The sequence below is a fragment of the Lissotriton vulgaris genome, chromosome 11, assembly GCF_964263255.1.
Source record: "Lissotriton vulgaris chromosome 11, aLisVul1.2, whole genome shotgun sequence".
Classification (NCBI taxonomy): Eukaryota; Metazoa; Chordata; class Amphibia; order Caudata; family Salamandridae; genus Lissotriton; species Lissotriton vulgaris.
Genome location: NC_141699.1, coordinates 119281383 through 119306404, shown reverse-complemented (window position 1 = coordinate 119306404; position 25022 = coordinate 119281383). Strand labels below are relative to the sequence as shown.

The 25022-nt window shown below is 43.5% G+C and overlaps 1 protein-coding gene across 1 annotated transcript in view; it reads right to left on the bottom strand.

The window, feature by feature from the left end:
* Positions 1-3506: 3506 nt before the first annotated feature.
* LOC147679104 (phospholipase A2, minor isoenzyme-like) overlaps positions 3507-25022 on the bottom strand; it is a 37859-nt gene continuing 16343 nt past the window's right edge. The window contains exons 3-5 of the mRNA XM_086942867.1: positions 13994-14121; positions 6175-7578; positions 3507-3889 (exon numbers count right to left, since the gene is read on the bottom strand). Of these exons, the coding sequence (XP_086798993.1) occupies positions 7457-7578; positions 13994-14121 (250 nt within the window). The 3' untranslated portion in view covers positions 3507-3889; positions 6175-7456. The remainder of the gene's footprint in view (positions 3890-6174; positions 7579-13993; positions 14122-25022) is intronic.

The following is a 25022-nucleotide window of genomic DNA, read 5'->3' as shown; positions in this document are numbered from 1 at the left end:
CAGTTTTCAGTTTTTGGGTAAAGGGGTATTTTTAGGGTTCAGGGTCAGTTTTCAGTTTTTGGGTAAAGGGGTATTTTTAGAGTTCAGGGTCAGTTTTTAGTTTTTGGGTAAAGGGGTATTTTTAGGGTTCAGGGTCAGTTTTTAGTTTTTGGGTAAAGGGGTATTTTTAGGGTTCAGGGTCAGTTTTCAGTGTTTGGGTAAAGGGGTATTTTTAGGGTTCAGGGTCAGTTTTTAGTTTTTGGGTAAAGGGGTATTTTTAGGGTTCAGGGTCAGTTTTCAGTTTTTGGGTAAAAGTGTATTTTTTGGGTTCAGGGTCAGTTTTCAGTTTTTGGGTAAAGGGGTATTTTTAGGGTTCAGGGTCAGTTTTTAGTTTTTGGGGTACAGGGTAAAAATATATTAAAATTAATTAATAATTTTTTTAACTGAAAATATATTACATTAAATTACATTACATTATTTTAGGGGTTGTGGGTCAGTTTTGAGTTTTTGGGGTACTGGGGTACAGGGTAAAAATTAAGTAAAATTTATTTTAAATTAAATTAATTAATTGGAATTAAATTAAATTAAATCAGTTTAATTAATTTTTGGGGTTGAGGGTCAGTTTTGAGTTTCTGGGGTGCAGGGGTACAGGGTAAAAATAAAGTAATATTAATTTAAAATAAAATTAATTAATTGTATTTATATTAAATAAAATTACAATAATAATTTTAAATTACATTTTTTACAATTAATTTACCATTATAATATTAATATTAATATATACTTACCAATACTTACGTTGTAATGGTCTGCGTTGTAAAGGTACCTGCGTTGTAAAAGAATGCGTTGTAAATACATGCGTTGTTACAGTATCCGCGTTGTAAAATCCGCGTTGTAACGGTATGCGTTGTAAAAGTCCGCGTTGTAACATCATATATCCCTCTGGTGGGATTAGTTGATGGTATTTCATGTTATGTTAATTTGATGACTGATTTAACTCCATTAGTACATAAGCAGTTGCAATATCTACTCCTGATATTTTCCCTCTAGTGGGAAGACATTATATATTTTAAAATCTTATTTCAGAAACAGTGCATTTGGTATCTCTGATTATTGAGAATTAAACTTATATTCCCACTTAATGTAAATGCTTTCTAGACACCAAAGTTTAACCATAATGCTTTTTCCAAGTTCATATCATAGTATTAGAGCCCCGCTTATGAAATTCAACCATTGGTAACATTTCATTTTCATCATTACATTTTTTTCTCTCCTCATATTGACACCAGTCATGATGCTGTGGGTATATATTGGGCAACAAACAATTTATCAAAGCGAAACTCTCACAAATGTATGTAAAGTTCTTCAGACTGATTCAGCCCATAGGGCGTTAAGGTTCGTAGGTTTAGGATATGGCGGGATTCCTTTTGTCTCAAGAGCCTTTCTCTGTCTCCCCCTCTTTCTTTCTTGGGGACACTTTCCAGACCAAAGAACTTTAATTGGCTCCAATCACTTCGATGATACAGTTCCATATGTTTAGCTATTGCATTAGCCTTATCTTTATGGATGGTAGCACGAACGTGTTCAAGTATACGTTTTTTCAGTTCACACACTGTGCTGCCCACATACCTCATGGGGCATGGGCACTCAACGACATAAACAACATGTGTTGTTTTGCACGTAATCAATTCCTTTATCTCCCAACGGGGTTTGTGAAATGTTATGCCTGTAAGGTGTGTCAGATTTCCAAACCGACCAAACAAGTACAAATGTCAAACAAAAAGAACTGGGAGATAAAGGAATTGATTACGTGCAAAACAACACATGTTGTTTATGTCGTGGAAAAATTGGGCAAATATGGAGTAATGTTAACACTTTGAAAAAAACTACATGTCCCATAAAGCTAAGAGGCACTGACAAACCCCTAACAGGAAGTGATGTATTGAATACAATGTACTGCAGTATATCAGGGAGGGGGAGTCAAGTGAGCGGTTGATCGTGAGCAAGGTATTTGAAATACCGAAACGCGTAGATCGTAACATCTGCCTGTGCAATGTAATGAAAAAATAAAAAAAACTGCAAAAGATAACCCGTGGAGTGCGACCCATTTGTTTCCTTCGTGAGGGAGCTGTGGAGATATATATCAATAGGAGGGCGGCAAGATTTACATTTGTGATGTTGGAAGCCTCCTGGATTTTTGGGCGCTGATGAAGGCTGACAAATTGCCGAAATGCATTCGCCAAATAAGAAATAAAATCTGCTTACAAGGTTTTCCCCTGTGTGGTCTCTGCTCTCTCGAAAGAAGGGGTTCTGTTGATATTCAGTAGGATATAATGAATTTGATTTCAATATACTCCGAAGGAAGCATTGTTCTATGCACCGCTGTTTACCCAGTGTCTTATGTTTACAGGGCTGCCCCTTGCTTCCTGACCCATCAGAACTATGACTGGTGTTTGAGATGTCTGCAACAAGGCACTCAGCTTTGTGACCCTTGCAAAAATCACCTTGTGAAAAGAGAAATCCTCAATTGTTGGTTACCTAGATGAAGAGCCAGGTGGAGATGTGGGTTTACACGGAATGTCAGAGCCTGTATCCGTGTCAGTATGCCTAGGAGGAGTTGGAGTTCTCTTTTTCTGCTACGACAATGGCCCCATCATTGGATCAATGGTAGGAAGCACCTGTTCCTATTAGGGGACATGGGGGGGGCTTGCCAAATTTACTGGGAGGTCAAAGAGATCCGTTGGAGAAGATACCACACTTCTAGGGTCTGATGTGCGGTGTAACTCTTCCCAGCGGAGACGTGAAACTCCTAAGCACCTTGTGATCTGTTTGGCATTCCAGATGCTCTAGAGGAGTCCGAACCAGGACATCTGTAGGGATTACAATGACTGGAGGAGAAAAACGCAGCGGAAATCTTATCAGAGATACAGAATATTACACTAGTTTCCTCACCTTAGAAGATTTATGCTTCAAAGTTAAAGGCCTAAAGCTTCACTTTGAATGTTTCAACGTTGATGGTGTCCTCAAGTGCCTACGGAATGACTGTTTTAATGTCGATGTTGTAAAAGACACCAAATCCATCCGTTACAGCAAACAAGTCAGGAGTGCACCGGTCCTCAATGTTGATGTCACTGCGGTTGTATGAAACAGCCTCCTCCTCTCCCTGGAATAGTCAGCGGGAGTCCTTAGGAGTGGGCAGCGCTGTCCCAGGTGAAAGTGCCCATTGACCGGCTACCTTTGCGCTCCTGTCTCCTTGTACATCTGCTTTCGGAGGTCACTACGCATTCTTCCTCTCAGGCTAATGTCCTTCCTTTGCAGTCCTGAGAGTCCCCTGGGGCATTTTCTGGCACAAACTGCATTCTGCTGTAGTACTGAAATTAGGTGAATAGATCACATAAAAAGACTGTGGGTTGGTACATTTGCAGATTTCTTTTTTCCATTACTGGGTCATTAGACCAGCAGTTATGGCATGTTTGCAGTTGTCTGAGAAAAATAAGTGTGAAAGAATTGAATATCCACAAACGTTCTGCCAGAAAACACTTTAATTCACGTCAAAACTATGAGTGAAATTAAATTGTATCTTCACAGAGAGAGAGCGAGAAAAAATCTACCCAGTTGCATTCTCCCAAAATCACTATTATCACACAAAGGTAAACTGCAAAACAAGAGAAGCAGGGTGACTGACCAACTGGAATACTACTTCCTAGGTACACCCAGGTATCAAAAGATATTGAAATAGATGCCTCACACACTTTATTGTGACATGCTTCATCAAGGGCACCTATCCAAACCCTGGTAGGGTGGTATCACCAGGGGGGACTCAACCAAAAGGATGGGAATTCCTAGATACAATTTTGCTGGATAACATTTTCTTTCAGGGCTCTTGTTGAATCCAATTGTTCAGTCAACCCTAACACGTCAAATCTAACATGTTTCAGCCCACATTTTTAGCCCCTTCCTGCTCTGGGGCTTTCACCAGGGCTATATATTGTGTATCCCTGCCTGCATTAAGCATGCATACCATGCACATACGTGAGGCCTAATGTTGTCACCTGACTTGCTCTCCCATCACTTAAGGATACACTGGGTTGTTCATGGGTCATGTACGTCTGGAGCATGGTGTCGTCCTATAGTCACACTTGCGTCAAGGATCATACACTGCTTGTGCATCTAAATAGAACCACTTCACAGACCACCGCCCAGGAACCACCCAGAGTAAGGATATCCTTCAGATATGGAAAATCAAGTCAGGTGAGAGCATTAGCCGAAACATGTTGGCTTTGACTTATTAGGGTTGACTGAACAATTGGATTAAAAAAGAAACCTGCCAATTTTTTTAACCTATACCCCAGGTACCCTACAAATAAAGGAATTCTTTGATTATACCTTGAGGTATTTTTAAACTTTCCACTCTCTATCTGAAATCAAACTGTTACTGAAAAAATGACTTTTCAGTGAAAAAACGGACCAAACACGCCAGAAGTGTTCAGAGATCACCTCACATGAGCCAGAACAGAACTGGAGCGCTGCAGCAACTGCTCCTACAAGGCACAATGTGACAGGGAAGTTGACGGCTCCTTAAATGCAAGTGTGATGTTTTAACATTTTAGAGTAGCTTCTTTACATCTGCATTTCCCCTTATTTCTTATATGCTTTTAGAGGGGATTCAGACAGCAAGATGAGGTTCCGTTTCAAATTGGTTGACTTTTAATTTCTTTTTCTTTTAAAAAAATCTGGTTCATGCTGTTTAAAATTAAAAGTACAAAAACAGTTGAACATCTGAAAATTCACTTGATGATAGGCTCCAATTTTCTGTTTGTTGCATGTAAAATCCAGTTAGCTTATTGTAGGGTCTTGCGAATTAGACAAGATGGAACCCTCGTGGCTCCAGATGGACTACGTAGAACTGTGACATAACTGTTAGAGTGGAATGCAATTCTAGTGTTTATGATCATCGATAGAGCGTGAACCTTAAAAAAACATATACAGGATTAAAACCAGAATTGACAACACTAATTTGGAGATGATATATTGCACACATTAGTTAGAAATATTATGAAAAAGAAACAAGAGTAGTAGAAGCACTGTAAAAGAGTGTGTCTAAACATAAAGGATAAGTATACATGCACATTTGTACACTAATACATATAAAACGGGATATGATATGTGGGAGATGAATCATGGCATAGTACTATTGAAAAGTGTTATGGATAAAATCTAATACATAATAAACATAGGTGTTATAGCTATTAAATAATGAAATATAAGCTTGAAATTGTACAGACTAATATTAGGAGTGATACAGATTATGAAATGATTTTGATATCATGTACGTATGAACGTGCATTTATATAGGATTAATGAAATTTGCAGAAATGGAGCATTCCAATGGCTAATTGGTGTGTTATGATGAATGTGTACATGCTTCTGTGATGTGTAGTGTAATTAGAGAGCTTGAGTAGAGAGAAATACAATCTCAATCACTATCAATGAAGGCCTAACAATGAAGAGCAGAAAGGTGCCGCCAGCTTGTAACTGGTAGTAATTGCCTTCACAAAAGAGTGAGGGGATAACGAGGGGCAAGACTGGTGAAAATGTTTTCGTGTGTGTGATTTCTCTCTACTTATAACCCAGGTTACAACCAGGTATAAAAACATACTCTGCACTGGGTGCTAATGCTATTTGCACCTGGATGTTTCTGCACCGATTATGTATTCTTGGCTCTAAATAACCCAGTATACTTCTGATATAGGGTCCGACATCACAGTCTCTAAATGCCATACACATATCTGCATGTATATGGACACCTGCACTGCACTGCCTTACAAAACCTCTGCATCTATCAATTACCATCCCATCCTCACATAATCACCGATGACACCTTCGGCTCATAGAGTCTGGCACATTTGCAGCACGCCGACCTCCAGGCACAGCAGCTTCAAGCCTCACTCCAAATGAGTGAGTGGAACATCTAGAATGAGAAGCAGTGACCTTTGTATCCATGGGCACACCATGTGCATCTCAGGTAACACCTTCCCGTGGTCCACGTGGTCCCTTGGTCAAAGTCCAAGTCTGACCTCAACTTCCCTCAAGGGGCGTAGCTTCAGGGGAAGGGTGTGGGGTGGTACACCCGCCCAAAAAGTGTATTCTGTAGTAAATAGTTGGGTACAGGTGCTTTCAGTCAGGTATGGTCACGTGTCTGTCGGATTTCATTCCGGATTTTACATGCACACAGACAAAAACACACACACTCTTTTTTAACTCTGCCTTAAAGTTTGGTCAGTTTCAAAACAATTGTGTTTTAAGTACCCCTAACAATCCGCACTCCTCTCGCTTTCCACTGCCTCTTAAGCCCCCCTCGTATCCTACTTCTTCTACTGTATTTTAACAAGAAATGCCAGCGTGATTGATGGGAAATCTAAGGCTTACACTCCCCCTAACCTTACTGACCCAGCCACGCCCCTGCTTCTCACACCTTTGTGTCCTTCAGTGAAAGCCTGCAAGGCCTGGATACATGTGCTGGATACATGTGCATGCGATACCAGGCCCAGACTTTCCCTGGGCCTCATTTATGAGGCTCTGCGCCACTTTTACGCCGCCCATGCATCACTTTTTGTGACGCACCAGTGGCGTAAAAAATGCGCCTTGTTGCGCCATATTTACAAAGTGACACATCTAGGTAGATGCGTCATTTTGTAAACCCTTGCACCACATTATACCTGTGCCAGGTATAATGTATGCAAGGGGGCGTATTGACGCAAGAAAGGGTCGTAGAAGTGACGCAGTGAAATCTATGAGATTTCACTGCGTCACTTTTAGGACGCCGTTGCGTCAAAATCTTGCGCCTGCCTCATAGCAGGCGTAAGACTGACGCAGGCCCTTTCACACGGGGCTTGCCCATGTGAAAGGACGCATTGCTGGAGTTGTGTCACTTTTGTGACACACTCCAGCAATGCGTCACTTTTGCGCTTACAGATACATCAGAAATACTGACGTATCTGTAATTCCTTGCGACATGATGCGTCATACAGTAAATATGACGCATCAGGAATGTTGCAAGGACGGGGCACTGAGAAGTGACGCATCGCTGTTTTCACGCAGCGATGCGTCATTTCTCATAAATGACGCCCCCTGTATCTGTGAAAAAGTATTGTCATTAAATGTTTTTTGTTCATACGGATAATTCTTGATACGTTAAGCGTGAAGCAGGAAGAAACTTTAAAGTAAGTGTTGGGACCTTCTGTATTATTTTGCTGCATGGTGAATACACAACATGAGATGGAATGATATTCAAAATGTCACTTTCGCATAAAGATGTGGTATAGAGCAAACTTGTAGAATACATGTCCAGCGATGGAAAGCATTCCTTCTAGCTCCTGATAAATCCTGGGGCCACCTGCAGACCTTGGTTGCCCTTTTTCTTGACGCAAAAGATGTGAGGTGTGCATGCCCGGGCAGGTCCTGCTCCTTTGTGACCCTAATGGCAGTGTTTCTTTTTGTCCACGTTCTTGTACGCAGAGTTGTAGCCAGCCTTGGAGAAGCAATTGGCCGCATTGCGGTCGCAGTCACAGATAAACGCCTCACAAGCGTTGTTCTTACCTGGAGATAGAAGAAAAGACGTTGTGAAGAGGTTTGTGTTACCAAAAAGGGTTAGGCAGATCTAGGGGCTTGGGGCCAGATGTAGGTGGGAGATTTTGGCCATTTACCGGCCGGTAACGGCCGAATTCGGCCGTTACCGACCGGTAAATGGCCATGGAGATGTAGGGGGATAAAAAACATGCATTTTCGTTAATTTTACCGAATCGGTAATTATACAGATTCAGTAAAATTACAGAATCGGTAAAATTACCGATTCTGTATATTTTACCGAATCGGTAAATATACCGGTCGGTAAAATTACCGAAAATGCATGTTTGGTATGTTGGTGCCAATTTTAACATTGACACAGGGCTTTGAAAATCGGTATTTTACCATGCAATACAATTGCATGGTAAAATACCGATTCAGGTGTACATGCACATCTGTGCATGTACACCTGTGCCATGTGGCACACATACATGCCCTTAGGGCATGTATGTGTGCCACATGGCACACAAGCCTAAAACAGGGGTGCCAGAGGGTGTCAAAGTGACACCCCCTGCACCCTTGCAAAATTCGGTATTTACCGATTCGGTAAATACCGAATCGGTATTTGATATTGAATCCTATGGGCTTCAAGGCCCATAGGATTCAATAGCAAATACCGATTCGGTAAATACCGAATCGGTAAATACCGAATTTTACCGATTCGGTAAAAGGGAACATCTGGATTCCCTACATACCAACCCCTCACATTTACCGAATCTTAATTACCGAATCGGTAAAATTCGGTAATTTTCGGTAATTAAGATTCGGTAAATGTTACTTACCTACATCTGGCCCTTAAATACTAAGGGCCCGACGTAGGTCGGTCGGTAACGGCCGAAAATCGGTATTTTCGGCCGTTACCGATCGGTAAATAGGTGATTGGCATGTAGATGTAGGGGGCTTTATTTTACCGAATCGGTATAATTACCGATTCGGTAATTTTACCGATTCGGTAAAATAAAAAATCGGTAAATTTACCGAATCTGAGCCACCCATATGTAGGTGGGACTCTTCAGAGTCCCAGGAGCCTTACCGAATCGGTATTTTACCATCAAATCCAATTTGATGGTAAAATACCGATTCCGGTGTGCATGCACATGTGTGCATGCACACCTATGCCATGTGACAGGCAGACCTGCCCTTAGGGCATGTATGCCTGCCACATGGCATCCAAGCCTGTTTTGGGGGTGCCAGAGGGTGTCAAAGTGACGCCCCCTGCACCCTTGTGAATTCGGTATTTACCGATTCGGTAAATACCGAATCGGTAATGCCCATTCATTCCTATGGGCTTCAAAGCCCATAGGAATGAATGGGCTTTACCGATTCGGTATTTACCGAATCGGTAAATACCGAAATCATCCGATTCGGTATTCCAGCACATCTGGAATACCTACATGTCGACCCCATAGATTTACCGATTTTTAATTACCGAATTGGTAAAATTCGGTAATTTAAAATCGGTAAATCTATTTTACCTACATCTAGCCCTAAGGGCCTTATTTATGAGGCCGTGCGTCACTTTTACGCCGCCGGTGCGTCACTTTTTGCGACACACCAGCAGCCTAAAAAATGTGCCTTGTTGCACCAAATTTACAAAGTGACGCATCTAGGTAGATGCGTCACTTTGTAAACCCCTGCGCTACATTATACCTTCGCCAGGTATAATGTATGCAGGGGGAGTTCTGACGCAAGAAAAGGTCATAGAAGTGACACAGTGAAATCTATACGATTTCCCTGCGCCACTTCTAGGACGCAAATGCGTCAATTTCTTACGCCTGCCTCACAGCAGGCGTAAGACTGACGCAAGCCCTTTCACATGGGCTTGCCCCATGTGAAAGGACACATTGCTGGAGTTCCGTCACTTTTGTGACTCACTCCAGCAATGCATCACTTTTGCGCCATACAGATACGTCAGAAATACTGATGTATCTGTAACTCCTTGCACAATGATGCGTCATACTGTAAATATGACGCATCATTGGTGTCGCAAGGAGTGCGCAATGAAAAGTGACCCATCGCTGTTTTCACGCAGCGATGCTTCACTTTTCATAAATGAGGCCCTAAGTAGGATGGAATCAAGTATTGAGATACCTGTGACTCACACTCCCAATCCTCTCAGCTTTTCAGAGGCACCTGCCTGCCAGGAATCCATCTACAACTGATGGTCCACGGTAGGACTGGGTGATGGGCACCCAGCTTTCTTTCCCAAGCTTCAGAGGGTGTGGTACCAGAATATTGTCAGAGAAATATGGGTCGACAGAAACGTTGTTTACAAAACTATTGCCCCAGTGGAGCTAATAATAGACCATCTACACTCAAATATGTTTGCAAATGATAAGTAGTACACAAAGACATTTTTGCAAATGATATTATGACATTCAGCTCTTCAGAAAGCCCAGGTCATGCCTTGTGGCTGGACATTACCTTGAAATACTGTGATCCCCAACAGCAAAAAATGGTGACAGTGCTGCTACAATAACCCTCATTTCGTGATTAGAGGAAATCTCGAGTAAGGGGCAATCAAGATTTTGAGTTCAAATTGGGATTCTGACGTGTGCTGTTAAGCTGAATTTGTCATGATACCCTGAAGGACTTCCTCCATGTGTCTGCCAAAGAAAAAACATCATATCTAGAATCTTTCCCTGAACCTCCTGTAAGAAAGATGTGCTGCAAAACCAACTTTGCTGCAAAGATTGGCTGCACCTGCCAGTAGCTGAGTCTGTGTTGTAACCCCATATCCGCATCTCTAATGGCCGATGCAAATCCCCTTTTTGAAGGTCACTGTCTGCTTTTCCTTTGGTATCTACAAATTGTGAAATGTAAAGCCACATCTGAAAAGTCATAGCATCTCAACATGGGCATGGCCTTCGTCTGCCTTTCCCATAGCTGCCAATGTTTTTTTATTCAGATGTGTGACATTGACATGCCTCATATGTGACACTAAAATGCAAGCAGCTAATTAAGAAAGCTGATGCTATGCATACATCACCAATCTTTTATTCGTTAACTTGAAGTACCTGATATTCTGTGTTTATGCGGTGAATATTAAAACTCTATCTATCTGTCCACTCGTTTACTCATCCATCTCTCAATCCACCCTTTCACTAATCCATCCATCATCTACACTTTCACTCCATCCACCTATCCATCCACCATTTCACTCGACCCATCCTCCCTTTCACTGATCCATCCATCCACCCTTTCACTGATTCATTCATCCACCCTTTCACTCATCCTTCCACTCATCCATCCATCCGTTTACTCTTTCACTCATCCATCCACTCAATCACACACTCACTCACTCACACTCCCTCATCCATATATCTACTCACTCATCCATCCAGGCTTTCATGCTTTCACTCATCCATCCATCCATTCTCACTCCCTTTTCCACATCCATCCATTCTTTCACTCATCCACCCTTTCATCTATCCACCCTCCCTTTCACTCATCCATTCTCTCACTCATCTATCCATCCACCCTTTCAACCATTTATCAATAAAATCCACCTTGCACTCATCTGTCCATTTTTTCACTCATTCATCCTTTCACTCACCCATCCATCCTTTCACTCATCGATTCTTTCACTCAGCCATCCATTTATTATTTTACTCCATCCATCTATCCAGTAATCCTTTCACTTCACCCATTCGTCCATCCTCGCTTCCCCTCATCCCATCCATACATCCACACTACCTCTAATTTGTCGTTTTATTTTCTCCCACTCAACCATACAGTAGAGCTGTGTAGTCTGAACACAGGTCCTCAGGTGCGAAAGCACCGGACCCCCTGCACAGGGCAACGATAGAGCAGCTCGTTAGCCAGACTCTGGCTCTTACTTGCCAGACAAACTTGTTATTGACCGCCTAATTTAGTAGCATGAGTGGAAGAGACAATGGGATCACCTGGAACCGGTAAACCAATATGGGAAACCTTCATCAAATTAGTGGCCACCCAACTTAACCAGGAAAAGTGAATCATATGCCGCCTTTGGAGAGTCTGTCTCAGCTCTGAGCAGAGGGGAATAGTTGAGCTCTATGGCCTGTGGCATGGTTGGAGTTAGTCGTGCATGTTGGTATGCCACTGACTCAGGATCCCTTGCATCAAGGAAACATTTTCATAGAGCCCCAGCCAGGGATGAAGGCGGGTTGAGCAGGAGAGCTTTAGACTTAGTGAGATTCATTTTAAAATGTGATATTGCACAGTTTGGGACTGATTCAATACGGGGTAAACGTACTCTTTTGTGTACGTTTACAATTTTTTGATAATCACAAACTACCAGTTTAATTTTACTAATAGTAATTTTGCGGCGGTGGAGATTCGGCAGTTGGTACGGAGAACACCACGCATAAAAAGATAGGACAGGTCTATCTCTTTATGTAGTAGAGGCAGCTTTATAAGCCTCTTGCAACACTTTTGCGCCACCATTGCCTCACTTTTGTGACGCAGCAGCGGCATAAACAATGGGGCCATTTTACAATGTGACGGCTCTAGGGAGAAGTGACGCAGTGGAATCTACAAGATTTCACTGCGCAACTTCTAGGACGCCACTGCGTCAACACACTTTACCTACTTGAAGCAGGCGTAAGGAGTGACGCAGTGTAGTGAGAATAAGCTTCCCTGTGCATTGCTGAAGTTGCACCATGCTTGCGACACGACTCCACACAATGCGTACCTTTTGCACCAACAGATTCTGTTGCATCTGTCAATCCTTGCGCCATGGTGTACAGCGCATCCATGGTGCACAAGGGTTTTGCAGGCTGGTGCAGGGAAACTGACGCATCTCTACAGCTGTGTCAGTTTCTTGTAAATCTGCCTCGTAGTCTCTGCCACGAGTGCGGAGTCTTTGGAGTCGTAAAATTACTATTATTAAAATTAAAGTTGAAGTTTGTGAATAACAAAAAAATAGTGAACTCCCAGAAGAGTGTAAGTTGGCCGTTGTGAATCAGGTCCTGAGTGATTATGTCCTCTAACCAGTGGGGCATGGATGCCAGGGCTACGACAGAGACACAGTGATGTTGTTAGCAAACAGCGTGAGCCTTCAAGGCATCTTCCCCAACTTGCACCCACTAATGACCTTTCAGCTCCTAAAAGCTTCCACTAACAGCTCAAAGATGAGAGCAGCTCCTCCCATCTGATGGGACCATCAAGATATTCTGGGCCTCATTTATGGGGCCCCTTGCGGTTCCGGAACATCACATTTTGTGACGTTCCTTGGTTTTTTGGCTTAATGCTGCCTCGTAAATATTGTCCCCTTTAATGCAGTTTTCTGTGTTAAAGTAGCAAGGAGTGGGTGTTGCTGGGGGTGCTCCCAGCAACATCCATGGCTTTTTAACACTGACCCAGATTTACAAGCAATCGTAACTCTGAGGCAGCAACAAAAACGTACTCCTTCCCAGGCGTAAGGGAGGCACAACGAGGAGAAATATCTTTATTTCTTCTTGTTTTTCCTTTTTGTATGTGTGCAGCACACATAGAAAAAGGAAAGAAGCCTCTTGTGATTGTTTTTGCGCAGAAAGATTTCCCTTCCTGCACAAAAGTAATCATCCCCTCAATGGAGGAACCCATGGTGCAAAGGTGCATGCGCTGGCGCACGGCAGTCCATTGTGGGCCGGCGCAGGGGAAAAGGACAGGAATGCGCCACATCTCGTATACATGACGCATTCTGTCCTTTTCTTTTGCTGTAGGTCAGAGCGGCAGGGAGGCCTGCGGTGCTGCTCTACGGTCTAACCTCATAAATCAGGCCCTGCGGTTGGATGTAATCTTGCAAGCGAGGTGGGTGTGCAGGTAGACCTCCTCCCGAGGGAGCACACTGGTTCCTCCCTCTATAGGTACTGATGGAGGTCTCCAAAGGTCAGCTGCTGACCAGAAAGTGAAACTTGTCTCTTCCCAATGAGTTTCCCGCCAAGCGTCTACGAGCGCCATGTCTGCTACCCAGTCCCTGAATATTGGGCAAGCTGGTAAAGCAATACTCAAATAACCGGGTGAACCGTGATTATGGGCCATATTGTGAAGTGCTTAGAATAATTAACGGATTACATGGACAAACTGATGCAGCAATAGCCCGGAAAATAGAGGTGAGATTGTCTCTGCTACAGGTTTATACGGATTTAAGGGATAGTAGGGTAAGTAAAGGTTGAAGTGCATGTCAATACAAATATAGGAGGGTTTGAGGTAGTGTGAACAAACCAATACAGAAACAGAAGCTAATAATTGTTGTAGGACAAACATCTGCACGTCTAAGAACGGAAAAGAGGGCGGTAAATAAACGAATACAAGAAAAGCAGAGTAAATTGGGGTTGTAGCGCTTACGGCTACAGGTATAGAAGAGATAAGGGACAGTGTGAAGATCTGAAATATCATGGTAAATTGAGATAACTATACATACTGCTGCAGGTGATGGTGGTCCCAGAGCATGAATGGCTGTAGTTCTCAGTATAGGGGTTATCCACGATGGCTCCACAGCTGGGATGTTTTTTAGCTTGTCTATAACAGCTATCATGGACCTCGCAGCATCTGCAAAAGAGTGTGCAGCTATTAGGATGCTTGGTAGCAAAATAGTTTTTTTCAAATCAATCTTTGTATTGGTTTCAATGGCTCAAAACAATGCATACAGTACCCTCGGATAGCTATCAGGATACGTATGGAAGTGACCAACCTACCTGACCCTTTCCATATGTCCCATCGCTCCATGGCCTTGTCCACATCTCTTCCCTCAGTTCCCCCACTCTGGAGCGTCCAGTGGCAGGATGGGGCTCAGCCAGGGGCCCCACAGTTTGCAGGGTCACCCTGTAGTGCATCAAGTCCATGGTAGGCTCTCCATTTTCCCCAAACACTGTCAAATTTCTTGGGGCCACCCCTGCCTCCTTACCCCACGCTTTCCGCTTCCATGCATATGTTCATGCCCTCTTTCCACCTCGCATCAGTGGGGGCTTGTGCCTGGAACCCACAATTTGGCTTCATCTCCCTTGGTGTCAATAAACCCCAACATCCAGAACCCCAAGAATGTTCATATCGGGCCCGATTCACAGAACTAAATTAAGACAAAATCCTAAACTTACTACTTTTGGTATTCACAGAAGTTAGGATTTTGTCTTAAGTTTGTCTTAAGACAGACTTAAGTTAGGATTTTGTCTTAAGTCTGTCTTAAGTCTGTCTTAAGACAATAATCTAACTTCTGTGAATACCAAAAGTAGTAAGTTTAGGATTTTGTCTTAAGTTAGTTCTGTGAATCGGCCCGCAGTGTCTACATCTTTCGGGGTTACTCAGGTGTTAAATAGGCCAACACCGCTGAGCTCTGCTGCCCAGAGCCAGGTCACCTGAAACAGGGGATCTTAATTAAGGTGCAGCAACCTGACTACAGGAAAGGGCTACCTTTTTTGTTTGTAAAATATTTTAATAACGAGCATCCCAAAAAGTATGGGGCTTATTTACAAGCACCTTGCGCCGCTGGTGCATCACTTTTTGCCATATTAAAAGTGACGCACCTGCGACGCAAGGGACTTGTAAATAAGCCCTTATGTACCATCAGCACAAGGCGCAGAATTGGTCCAAACAATGGATAGTCAGGCGTCTCAAATCCAGAAATCCAGAACTTCAGAGACAGATCTGTGGAACCAGAAATGGTGCAGAGGGAGTAGGGGCAAGTGGCGAAAGCACTGAAAGTACACTCCCCCCCCCCACAGATCGTTGATCAAAAAAGAGTAATTTATCAACCAACAGTTAAGTATAAACCAAAAATCTCAAGCGTTAGAGCCCCCAGGCCTACGGGTTCATTTGGCCGTAGCCTTCGTCCGTCTCTCCCTTGAAGGCTCACCCAGCTCTTGAAATAATCTTCTGACTCCTGGGGTTCTCGGGCCTGAGTCCTTCGTTTACATTCTGTGCGCCTTGCACACCTTCAATGGAGCCTCTGGGATGGACGATCAACTGACCTTTCCCTCAGGAACTGATGTGCCAGGGCTACAAGTTCAAGACTCTAATTATAGCAGCTCTCACACTTTGGTCCAGCCATTCCATTTCCTGCTCCCACCTAATGATGTTAAAGAGGCAATGTCCAATACCTGAAGGGCCCGATTCACAAAGGTAAACTCAGACGAAAGTCTAACTTTACGACCCGTAAATGCCGTTTATGAATACCGAAAGTCGTAAAGTTAGGCTTCCGTCTCAGTTTACGTGTGTGAATCGGGCCACATGTAGCCACACGCAGCAATAGCCTCACCATGGGGCCTTATCCTCAAAGGAGATAATAACTGCCCCTTCTAGAACCTGCCGCTCATCTCTTCTAAGAGGCTCTCCATGTATTACTCCATTCTGAAATGACCATATATTCCATCCAAGAAAGCAACGTTTGGTCTAGTGCTATCCTTGGATATGGTGTGACCCAGATCAGATCCCATCACTGCCATCACAATTTGGCGCTTATGCCTCTGTAATGTGAGACCGGCACCTTTCCGCTTTTCAGACCCTGCTTTAGGAGGCTTTCATGTGGCTGCACCCTACTGTAGGATATTGTCTTAAAAAATCTATATGTTAGAATACCTTTCCAGACTTTTCTGTGTGATGCTCTGGAAAACGACTGCAGCGGAAGTCAATCCAAACTGGACTTAAAAGAACCTGAGGTGGTAATAAAAGAGGTGAGTGGTGGCAGACCAATTTGGTGGTAGGATGAGGACAAGTGTATCACACTAAACATTCAACAATACAAACCGTACTCAGCATTTCCACTTGACACACACACGGAAATCTGCTCCCCCGTCTTCTTAGCCAAAACCACCACTATGAACACACTCTGGGGCATATTATCAACAAATAGCGATATTTATCTGCAATTTTTTTATCGCCGCGCATCACAGGATTTTATCGCTCAGATAACGTGCTATTAGCAACGTTTATCTCAAAAGCGATAAAATTCCCGGCGATGGCGGCAAAATCCGTGAATATCGCTGAGAATACAGCGATATTCACACATTGTCGCTAACAGGGTCTTAGCCATTATATCCACCTCCAATTGGATATAATGGCTAAGAACTGGTCTGAGCAGATGTTAGTTTTTGGAGATATTCGCGCTTAGCGCAAATATTTCCATCGCTACGCCTGCCTTGCTAATAGGCAATAGCGATGTTAGCGACTGCTTTCAGTCGCTAACAGGTTGGGTACGCCCACTTTGCATGTCATTAGCGATAAGTATCGCTGACATGCAAAGCGGGCCCCTAACCGCTCGCTATCGCCTACAAGCTGTCGCTAACTGCTGTTAGCGACAGCTTGCTAATAGGGCGATAGTATTATCGCTACTTAGCGGCCAAAAACGGCTGCTAAAGCGGCGAAAATTGCCTATCGCCCCCCTTGATAATATGTCCCTCTGTTCTCAATCAATGCCTCCATGATTGTTTGTGATTCCACCTCTAAGGGTTCTCCAAGTATGTGGGGACATATTTACAATTACTGGCGCATCTATGCAAATTAGCAGGGATGTGCCAGTAATTGTGCGCCATGCCTCCGCCACCCATGATGCGCCGCATTTACAATGCGGCGCACCATGGGGCAAAAAAGGCACAGATGCGTCACGCATCTGTGCTGTAAAGGTATCGCAATGCTGGAGTTGCGTCACATGCGCGACGCAGCTCCAGCAATGCTCTGGGGGGCCCATTCTACTAATGCTGCGTCAAGCCTTACGCCTGCTTCAAGCAGGCGCAGGGTTTTGACGCAGCATGGTCCTAAAAGTGACTGAGTGAAATCTTGTAGATTTCACTCAGCCACTTTTAGGAGGCGTTCCTGCGCCGGAACGCCCACCCCCCTGCACCAGAACGCCTCCTTAAGGCGCAGGGCTTAACAACGTGACGCATCTCCCAGATGCGTCACGTTGTAAATAGCCCGCACCATGGCGCATCTTTTGTGCCGCCGCTGCGTCACAAAAGTGAAGCAACGGCGGCGCAAAAGAGGCGGAAGGGGCTTGTAAATCTGCCCTGTGGTGTATAGGATGGACTATGCGAGCTACAGGGACTGCTCTGTCTCTTAACTTTTTGCAGTGTTCACAATTCTTGGGAAACCTGGGATTTTTAGAGCAACTCTCAGGGTATGCTACGCACATGTCAGCATTGGATAAGGGTATCTCCACCAACCACACCGGGTCCAGTTTATTGGCATCAAGCTTAACGCCAAGCTCTTTTTGATGTCTGCATCAGAGTAGGCTAGAATCATTTTTTGAAGCTGTACCCTTTCCCCACGGTGGATCTCCCACTGAGGGATTTGCCCATGACAAACATTCCTTCCTGCAGAATGGGAACTCCGCTATACCCACCCGGTCTGATATAAGTGTAGGCAAAGACACGCCACCTCTTGGGGAATGTCTCTTCAAAAGAATTGTTACAGATAAAGGTGAACAGAGAACATAAACATGAGTCCACCGGGACTACTAATGCTCTACCATTTAATGTTAGATCACAATTTGGTAAGATTATATTCCCACTATTACTTTTAATTTAAATAACCGTTGCACTCAAGCTTTCTTCTAAGGGTTCAATTGAATCCCTCACTTGGTAGTTATCTCCTTAGACACAGAACAAAAATGTCCTTTTCTATCACACTTCCTACAGGTAGCAATTATAGCCAAACAGAATACATTGTTGGCAATTTGTTCAGAATTACCAAGGGCAACATTTAAGTTTCAGGTTATTGTTGGTTACCCTGGTTTTAGTCAAGGATCCTTCATAAGTATGTGCTATTAGTTCTCCCTTGGTATCATCCTTAATCACATAATGAATGAATGAATGAATGAATGAAAGTCAATTCACAAAGCCTGAACAGTGCCCCCAGTGGCATTCCGGCGCTGGTGCATAGGAGTAAAGTTGACCTAAACGTGTACAGACATAAGGTTGTCGTTCAGGAGGTAGCCTTGTGTATTTAACACAGTTTGCAGTGTATCCAACTCCTTCAGCTAAATCACTGGACTCTTTTATCCTAGGATTGTTACTAAGAGTTGCTCCAGGATGAGAGAATTAATAGAAGTCCTCTGATTAGAGATTGACAAAACTCGCCAGTTTTGGAGAACCATTTTCAAACAACGCTATAAAGTAAAACCTTTCCAAGCACTCTTGAACTCTTCCATTTTTTTAAGGTTGTCTGAAACACATCAGTACCTTCTTCCTCCGCCCCTGCAGCTCTCATGCACTTTCCTATCCTCCACACCCATATTATGAAGTAAAATGTGCGGCATCCTCAGCGTGGAACATTTCCCCCCACTAATTGCAAACAAATATGATTCCAAAAGCTTGACTCATTGTTGAGACACCCAAGGGTATTTGCGTGCTCTACAAATCGCTTAAATAAATAAATAGTCTCCAAGGCATGTTTAGCTCATGAACCTCAAAGCCGGTGCTAGGGCCATTGTCGCCGCAGGGATGACAAAATAACTAAGGGCCATATTATCAAGAAAGGGCGATACATTATCGCTGCTTTTATCGGCAGGAAACTGCCGCTAAAGCGGCGATAATGGGCTTGATAATATGCCCTTGTGAATTCCCATAGAAGCCCAGGTTAACACCAGAACCTGGGCTTCTATGGAAATTCACAAGGGCATATTATCAAGCCCATTATTGCCACTTTAGCGACAGTTTCCTGCCGATAAATGTGGCGATAATGTATCGCCCTTTCTTGATAATATGGCCCCAAAAGCCCTCCTTAGGAAATGCAGAAAAGTTCAATGAACTACAAGGAGGAGAGATTAGTAATACAATATTGGTGATACGGGTAATACATGTATCACATTAGAGTTCATAGTACTGAAATCAATGAAGCTGCTTTAATTTTAAATGACATTTCTCACTGCAAGGTTACCAGTACAAATGGCAAAATATGTAAATAAAACGAAAACTATCGTATTAGTTGTCTGACAGTCTCCCTCATTGGTCATTCCCTAAGAGAAGGAAACGGGGGCAGGAACTGCATTGGGTATGTAAGGATCTTCCAAGGAAACAGCCTACAAAGGAGTGAGTGCCACTGGGGTCAGAGAACACATAGGCTGTGCTGACCCGCTGACCCGGAAGGACATCGAACCGATCTTAGGGCCTCATTTATGAGGCCGTGCGTCACTTTTACGCCGCCGGTGCGTCACTTTTTGTGGGGCTTGCCCCATGTGGAAGGACGCATTGCTGGAGGAAACAGGTTGGTCGGAGCCCTTGGGAATTACTTTATATAATGCACTTCTTGCCTGAAGATATCTAAATGTTTCCCCCTCGTGCAACTGGTACTGTGTTTTTAGCTCATCAAACAGGACAACCCTGTCCTTTGCCCACAGGTCCCCAACTGTAGTGAGACCAATCAGGTCCCATTTGTCAAATCCCTGCTGTTTTGAAAGCATACCCAACTATCAAGACTCCAGTAGTGGAGTGACCCGCGTAATCTTACCCTTCCAGCCTAAGGCCGTGTGCCAGATGGAAACCGTGGTAGAAGTCGGCGTAAATTTAGGTGCGTATCTCGTCCCTTCATATAGGGCCCTCAGGTGAATGCCAGCAACCATCTTATATCTGTCTATTCTGTATGCTGGGTCTGTAATGGGACGATGTGTCCAATGATTAAGGACCACTAACTGTGAGGCCCAATAGTACAGTATGATGGCCGGCAAGGCAATACCCCATCATACCAGCTTTTTGTGAGTTTGTTAAGAGAGATTCGGGCGTGCCATTATTCCAAAGTAGAGTGCGCACTTCGGAATCAACCGACTGAAAATAGTGAAGTGGGATTGAATATGGTGTATTCTGTAAGGCGTAAAGGAAGCAGGGAAGTGCCATCATTTTTTAAAGGGCAGCTCTACCTAACAACGTAAGAGGTAGTGTTTTCCAATGTTGTACATCGGTCCGAAGACGATGTAAAGGAGGTAGGAGATTCCGTTGGTAGAAAATCTCTGCGTCTCTCGTAATATATATGCCCAGATATTGGAAACCGCCTGTGACTATGGTGGCATCACAACCCATGGGGAGAACAGTGGGGTCCCCGCTTAAAACATGTACCAAAGATTTATCCCAGTTGATGACGTAACTGGAATATTTTTGGAAGAGGGCAAAAATATGTAATACACCTTGGATCGAGAATCGGGGCCTGGCTACGTAAAGGAGGACATTGTCGGCGTAGAGGGAAATTGTATCCGACCACTCTGGCGACCTATTAAGTCTCCGAATAAGGGGGTCTCCCCTGATCCATAGGGCCAAGGGTTGTAAAGCTAAAGCAAACAACATTGGTGACAGGGGGCAGCCCTGTCGTGTACCCTTTCCCAATTAAAAGATTGTAGACCTGCCACTGTTAACCGTAATCAGGGCCAGGGGTTTTGAATAAAGGAGACGCACTCAGGATAAAAACCGCTCACCAAATCCGTGTCTCTCGAGTGAGGCAAACAAGAAGGGCCATTCTATCATGTTGAAGGCCATCTTGGCGTCTAGAGACATAATCACAGAATCTTCCTGATGGTGGAAGCTCTACCGAGTAACCCGAAGAGGCAACAGAGATTGAGTGCGGTGTTTGTGAATCAATTTGTGGAGATTTGGCAAAAGGCGGAGAGCCAAAATTTTGGCTAATATCTTAACCTCTGGGTTAAGAAGAGGTATAGGTCTATATGAACAGCAGCGCTCCGGGGGGTTGCCCTTTTTATGTATAACGACAATATTTACCAGTCTCTGCGTTTCAGGCAGGACCCCTCGAGTGACACCTTCGTCATACATTCGGACGAGAAACGGAGCTATCGTCGCGGAGACAGTTTTGTAAAGTTCAATTGGGAGGCCACTCAGGTCCATGGCTTTCCCAGATTGTAATGCACCATTCGCCCTAGATACCTCCTCAGGAGTTAAATTGGTGTCGAGCTATTTCACGTCCTGTCTAGTGGTAGTTTTGACTCTTCTAAGTTAGCGCAGAGGGTTTATATGCCCGCTGCAAAGAGAGTGTACTATACAGATCACAGAACAATATTTTATGTGCAAAGTTCAGTGGGTTACTGTTTTTGCAACAGAGATCCTTTTGTTTCTGTACAGTTCATAAGTTACAATCGAAATCTAGGTTAGGAAGTTATGTTTTTTCCCAGTCTTTCATTATCATAATGTTACTAAAATGGGTTTGTTCAGGCAGAAATACATTCTTATTAGTAAATCCAACCACTGTGATACGTTTTGAATCCTGAATTTGTGCATCCCCACACCAAGCACTCTTAAAAAACTCCTACCAGTATGGATGACATGTGAATCCTAAACCTTGTAGTCCCCTTTGTCTTATGTAATATTTTTATACACTGATTTATGCATGTATACTTCATTGTCTCTGTATGTGTGCATGATATGAAATGCTTCGACACACAACACTGGTATGAAAAGCACTAAAAAAACAAACTAAATACTTGTGAGAGAGGGGCTATGGAGAGATGATAGGCACCGTTGGAGGGAGATAGTGAGGGACTCATTGAGTAGCGCTAATAACGATTGCCGTATCCTGATGCACTGTAAGGTCATCATTTACTATGCTTTAAAAACTAATACAATTGAATATATAATGAAAATTGTGCTGTAAATTGCAGCATTTTTGCCATTATTTCCCACATTTTCTTGGGGAGAGAACGCCCTCAAGCCACTTTGTAGTGGTCAGGCTCGCTTGCTGCGCTCGCTTGCTATGCACTGTATGGGGGATGGTCTGATAAAATTTGCCAGGGTGGCTTTGGGTTCCCAGTCCGGCCCTGCACTCCAGTCTGGGAATGTGCAGCTGTGAGGCTGGGAAAGGAGACTGTGCAAGAGCACGAGGCAGCCATCCCTCTTCTTAAATAAACAATGCCACGATGCTGTTTGATAAGTCCCCTTGAATAAACATCAAATAGACGCATTGAATTACAGCACGCAGTTTGAAAGCCTTCACCTCAAAAAACAATATGGCATCCATGATGATTCTTCTCAAGTGAGAACTTTGGGGCATATTACCAACCTACAGCGATATTTATCGCTAAGTAGGGTTAGCAGTAATATTTTTATCGCCACCCTTCACCTGTTTTTATCACTGAGATAACTTGCTGTTAGCAAGGTTTATCTCAAAAGCGATAAAAATCAGGCGAAGTGCGTGAATATCGCTGTCAATACAGCGATATTCACGCATTAGCGTGACAATGCTCTTAGCCATGTTATCCACCTCCCATTGGATAACATGGCTAAGAACTGGCCAGGGCAGGTGTTAGCTTTTGGCGAATATTTCCAAAGCTACGCCTGTGTTGATCATAGGCGATAGCGATGTTAGCGACTGTTTCCAGTCGCTAACATTTTGGCACGCCCACTTTTCATGCCATTAGCCATAAATATCGCAGACATGCAAAGCGGGCCCCAAAATGCCCGCTATCACCTACAAAGCTGTCGCTAACTGGTGTTAGCGACAGCTTGGTAATTGGGAGATAAAATTATCGCCGCTTTAGCGGGAAAAAGTCCTGTTAAAGCGGCGATAAGGGCCCTTGGTAATATGCCCCTTTATTTCCTCAAAGGCAATGGTAGTAAAACGTTTGGACAAGAGATAAACTTTATTTAAATCTTTCTAGCTCTTTTTGTTTCTCTTTTTCTTGTTTCTTCTCTTTCTTTCTCGCTGTTTTTCTTCTCTTATGTTTTCTTGCTTTTTCTCCCACTTTCAGTCTCGTTATTTTGTTCTATCTTTACACTTTCATATTTCGCTAAACTCTGATCATTCTTTCCTGTCTGTCTCCTGATCAATCTTTCATTTCCCCCTTCTCTGCTTTTTCAATTTCTTCTCTTATTTGTTCAGTTTTTACTTTCCTTTGCCACTTTTTTCTTTTTCCTTCCTCTCCTTTCTTCATCCCTTCTTTACCTTTCATCTTTTCTTCCAATCCTTCCCTTCCCTTCCACCCTCCCTCCTTCCAGTCTCCTACTGTTCATTCCTCCTGCACCTCTTCCCTCTCTTCTGTTCCTTAGTTCCCTTTTCACTTTACTTCTTCTTTTTCCCTTCCTTCTTTCTCCCCTTTCTGTCTTTTCCTTTTTCTTTCTTTCCTACTTCCTCTTCTCAGTTTTGTTCTTTAATATTATTTGACATCCTAAAAACAATCTCTTCAGTCATTACTTTGTGTTTCATCTTGGGCTCAGATGTACTCACAGATGTTGTAGGTATGGCCACAAAGGTATCTTTGGCTGCACAGCACTATGAAACCTGCATACATCTATTATTAATGTTGAATCATGAGGTCAGAGCCAGTTTCTAGACATGAACTAATGTATCTTAGGGAACTTAGACACATAATGAAAGTATTTTGGGCTGTAATGAAAGAAGTGCTGCCCCATGTACTGCATGATAAAGAAACGTTAAACTCAATCATACAGTCAATTCTCACAGATGATTCTAAAAGAAGAGTGACGGGAAAAAACTGGTCAATGGGAACTACACAGTCAAACCTTCCCCAATTCATCTCTTCTATCATTAATGATGTGTGCTGGCTGCAGCAGGAGTGGGTGCTCTAGGGGCAGCATTTAAGTGGCTTGGACTTTTGTGTTGTTATCAGATCCATAGGTTAGGCAGTGGTTCAAGATGGTTTTCATAGGTTAGAAGTCGCTCTCTCTACTGAAAAGGTTGTAGACCCCTGCAGATGCAGCCTGGGTTCCCACACATCAGTCAAGCAGTATAAGGTAGTGGCAATAGAGCTGGGCACAATGTGCAGTCACACAGATATGCAACAGTGTCTATATGGTGAGCAGCTTAGAAGATACCCAACCGCAGCGGTGACCATCACCACGGGAACAGATGTCGCACACAACGAAGCCAGGTGAAATAGTGAGTGGTGATGGTGCAGACTTCTGTCCTTTCACTGCATTAAGGGGCATATTATCAAGCGATTTATCTCCCTATCAGCAACAGGGTGCTAACACGCAAATTCGCATGTTGGCACCCTTTTTCTCTACGCTTCCCCTTACATCTCTAATGAGATGCAAATGGGGCGTTCCAGAGAAAAATAATTGGAGAAATATTGGGGCATATTATCAAGGGGGTTTATCTCCGCTTTTTTGGCTTTAAAAGCCAAGAAAGCGGAGATAAAATTATCTCCCTATTACCTAGCTGTCGCTAACACCAGTTAGCGACAGCTAGTAGGAGATAGCGACCATCTTGGGCCCCACTTTACATGTCAGTGATATTTATCACTAATGACATGCAAAGTGGGCGTGCCAAGATGTTAGCGACTGAAAACAGTCGCTAACATCGCTATCTCCTATTACCAACTTTTGGAGATATTCGCGCTAAGCGCGATTATCTGCAAAAGCTAAGGCCTACCCAGAGCTGTTCTTAGCCATGTTATCCAATGGGAGGTGGATAACATGGCTAAGAGCATTAGCTCGCTAATGCATGAATATCGCTGACTTTTCAGCGATATTCATGCATTGCGGCGATTTTTATCGCATTTGCGATAA